At 45.3% G+C, this 4,053-nt stretch overlaps 1 protein-coding gene across 1 annotated transcript in view; it reads left to right on the top strand.

The window, feature by feature from the left end:
- Positions 1-2,060: 2,060 nt before the first annotated feature.
- Positions 2,061-4,053, top strand: part of KCNQ3 (potassium voltage-gated channel subfamily Q member 3) — a 55,587-nt gene continuing 53,594 nt past the window's right edge. The window contains exons 1-2 of the mRNA XM_006021992.2: positions 2,061-2,107; positions 3,959-4,049. Coding sequence (XP_006022054.1) covers positions 2,061-2,107; positions 3,959-4,049 — 138 coding nt within the window. The remainder of the gene's footprint in view (positions 2,108-3,958; positions 4,050-4,053) is intronic.

Genomic DNA, 4,053 nt, shown 5'->3' with positions numbered 1-4,053 from the left:
CAATAATGACAAGTGCAAAGTCCTGCAATTAAGACGGAAGAATCCCATGCACCAGTGCAGGCTGGGGACCAACTGGCTAAACAGCAGCTCTGCAGAAAAGGACCTGGGGGTTACAGAGGACAGAAAGCTGAATATGAGCCAGCAGTGTGCCCTTGCTTGGAAGAAGGCTAACGGCATACAGGGCTGCATTGGTAGCAGTGTTGCCAGCAGATCAAGGGAAGTGATTATTCCCATCTGTTTGGCACTGATGGGGTCACATATGGAGTCCTTTGTCTAGTTTTGGGCCCCCCACTATAGAAAGGGTGTGGACAAATTGGAGAGAGTCCAGCAAAGGGCAGCACACATGGGGACATGTGCACTGGGGGACATGACTTCTGAGGAGAGGCTGAGGGAAGTGGACTTATTTAGTCTATAGAAGAGAAGACTGAGGGGATTTAATAGCAGCCTCTTCAACTACCTGAAGGGGCTTCCGAAGAGGATGGAGCTGGACTGTTCTCAGTGGTGGCAGATGACAGAACAAGGAGCAATGGGCTCAAGTTGCAGCAAGGGAAGTTTAGGTTGGATATTAGAAAAAACTTTATCATGAGGAGGGTAGTAAGCACTGGAACAGGTTACCTAGAGAGGTGGTGGACTCTCCATCCTTGGAGGTTTTTAAGACCCAGCTAGACAAAGCCTTGGCTGGGATAATCTAGTTGGGGCTGGTCCTGCTTTGAGCAGGTGGTTGGACTAGATGACTTCCTGAGGTCCCTTCCAACCCTAACTTTCTGTGATTCTATGGTTGTATGACAGTGACCAACAGGACTATCCATAAGTCCTGGAGAAGGAAGCTTGACCAGGAACTTCTCTTTAACTGAGGCTTTTGCCCTTTCCCTTGGCAACATCCAGTGACTTCTTGGAGCTGTGTGTATGGTCCATGGTTCTTGCCTCAGTGTCCAACTGTCTGTCACTCATATTGACCATATCAGCTAGCTTCATTCCCATCTCTCTTTTCTTATTCATTTATTTCATTCCCCACAACCAGCTGATTGATTTCTAGGTTCGGTAGCTTTTGTTGCTTTGATGGTTCTGCTATGATTCTCAGTTGTCAAGTGGATCGTGTCTCTAGTTGACTGATCAGTACAGTGGAGAAAATATTTCGGAGAGCTGGATCCCTTCCCTCTGTGGAGGTTCAGCACCCTGCAGTGCTTAAAATAAAGGTAGCACTTGAGAGGAAATGCAATGAAAAACATTATTTTAGTTGATCTTCAATATAGGCCTGGTACTTCTTGGTCTTTTAGGGTCAAATCTTAGTGAAATCTTTCTGCAACAGTGATTTCCCCTGAATATTTCATCAACTGTTTAATTAACTCTTCTGTAGATTTAATCCTTTCTTCCTGATCTCCTCCACTCTGTCTCTCTTCCTGTTCTGCCTTCCCCAGCTCTGCTGCTCAGTCCACTCCCAGTCTCCTTGCCTTCCCAACCCAAGACCCCTCCACCAAGCTCTTCATTTCCATCTCCAAGTCCTAACTTCCTGGACCAAACATTTCCATTTCTCTACCTACCTCTTTGCTCCTTCCCTGATCTACCTGTTCTCTTCTTCATTCTGTCCTTGTCATGGTTCTCTGTCTTCGCTGTCTCCCAATCTCAACCTCCCTCCTCAAACTCTGTTTTATCTCAGTATTTTTTGCTTTGGATCCAGGCTCTTTGTCCAGTCAATTTCAGTTCTTCCTGTAGTTTTCCATCAGATAGAAAGCAAAGTCTTCCAAAGTCTTCTAACCCCGTCAAAAGCTATACACCTTCCTAGGGTCTAACCTTGCTCCTTAGCATGGAGAGAGAGATTTTTATTGCTTCAAAAGGCAGATGTTGCCAGAATAATTTAATGCAGGTAAAGCAACATACCTTTCTCTGATCTCGTTCTCAGCAACGGCTGAACTGTCTGAAATGGGTTTTTCCAGCTTGAGGCAATTTTCCTGACGTGGAAAACATCAGCCCAAACAGTTTGGGTAAAGTTATCAGCAACAGCCCAAGGAAGTGGCAAGCAACTTTAATAATAAGCAGCGTTACCTGCTGCATCTATAATAATGTTGATTGAAATGAAATCACTAAATCAGGTCAGTACCGTGCCAGGGTAAGAAAACTGTTTCATTGTTTGGAATCCATAAAGAAATTCATTAAAAAAAAACCTCAGGGAGCTGTGTAGCACCTTCTGTCACAAAAATCATATTGGGGAAAAGAGAGAAAGAGAGAGCTCAGGGAAGCCAGGGAAAAAGGCTGGGACTGATGTCTGTCAGCCCTGTTTCAGCTCTGCAGAGCATAGCTGGGGAAGGTGATGTCTCTGCTGGCTACTGGAAGAGATGACGGTATGGGCCACCGTATGGGAGGTGATGTTTGGGGGAAGTCCCTGCACTGATTTTATTGTAGGGGGCAAACTCATTCCCCAACCAGGTCCAGAGGGAATGTCGTGTTTCTTTTTACATACCTCTGATGGGGCCAACACCAAGCGGGGAGCAGAACTGTTGTGGGTAAAGGAGAACGTTGGCACAAGAAAATGAGGTATAAACTGGCCAGGAATACGTTCAGGTTGGAGAGATGAAGACATTTCTGAATATCAGAGCTGGGAGGTTCGGGAGCAGGGAGGACAGAAATCTAATTGTGTTAGGTAGAGTGTGAGCAGCTTGTGAACCAGGTCTATATGACATGGGTGCTTGCAGTAGTTGGGGACTGGGGTCAATGCCTCCAAAGGGTCCTTTGCGCTTCCGTCCTAGCCAGGATGCTCTGGCATGGCTTCCAAGCACAATAGAGTTCATTGTTGTTGGAAGTGGGTGGGGGGTGGTTTAGGGCCTTCTTGCCTTACAAGGTGCCCAGTGCACCTTGGCTGATAACCATCTCCCTTGCAGCAGGCAGTTTTGGATACAGTGAGCCTGAAAACTCCTTTGTGAGATGGTTCATTGTGGTTATTTCAGATGTACCAGTGGTGAGAGTTAAAGTTGCCCTGTTTCTCATCTGTCACAAAACTCAATTTCCTGTTGCCATATTGATATCGTCTGAGTGATCAAAGTGACCTGGAAAGAAAGATTTTCTTCAGAGCCATTCTGTTCACATAGCCTGGAACTAATATTAGCAGCTTTTTAACATAAATCAAGTACGTCAAGGAGCAGAACTGTGTCTTTAGGATTGTTCCCATCTCTGACCCCTTATTTTCCTTATCTGCACAAAATAGTAGGGAGAGAGAGCACTAGAGTATTCCCTAAAGTTGTATTGGTGCCAAAATTCCCAGCATATGGAACTGTTCATGCGGTGTTTCTGGTTTTCAGTGCGTGCTGAATAGATTTTCTTTGCTGTTATGGCAGTGCCATCTCATTATTAATTATTGGCATATGCAATTCTAAAATGCCCATCATGGGGGTGAGACCTATGCATCCTGCATACAGTCAGTGCAGACGGGAGGTAATATCCACAAATGAAATGTCCATGAACATAGGAACACTAGGCTTGAGGGACCATCAGGGTCACCGCATTCAGGCCCTTGCCATTATTCAGTTATGTCTTAAAATCCCTTTTGTGACCATAACAATATGCTCCTCCTCCTCTCTTCTCCTCCCATTGAACTTCTGAAATTGTAGTGATGGCCAGAGGCTTTTATGAAATTAAGTAATATTAATTAATAAATAAAATTCTCTTCACCCTCTCCACACTTTGGGTCCTTTTCAACAGCAGGACCCTACAGCTCTGGGATGTACCCAGCACCATGCCCTGTTTAGCAGTATGGGAAGAGCAAAGTGGTCCTAATCCCCCTGACACCTCTTTGTGACTCCCCAGGTTCAGAACCTTTGATCTCAATGAGAGCCCATCCCACACTGCTCACTGATGGTAAGTAGCAAACCCTTTAAGGCCTCCGCGTGGGATGCTAGATGGTCCCTTTTTAAACAAGTAGATTCAGAGGTAACAATGCTCTGTTTTCTCCTTTTATTTGTTCCAGGTTTCTCATAGTTTTGGGGTGTTTGATCTTAGCCGTCCTAACAACTTTCAAAGAATACGAGACTGTTTCAGGAGACTGGCTGCTGCTGTTGGTAA

Source organism: Alligator sinensis, unplaced genomic scaffold (assembly GCF_000455745.1).
Source record: "Alligator sinensis unplaced genomic scaffold, ASM45574v1 scaffold651_1, whole genome shotgun sequence".
NCBI classification, from domain to species: domain Eukaryota; kingdom Metazoa; phylum Chordata; order Crocodylia; family Alligatoridae; genus Alligator; species Alligator sinensis.
The sequence above is the reverse complement of the archived record's forward strand: the minus strand, read 5'-3'. Positions and strand labels throughout refer to the sequence as shown.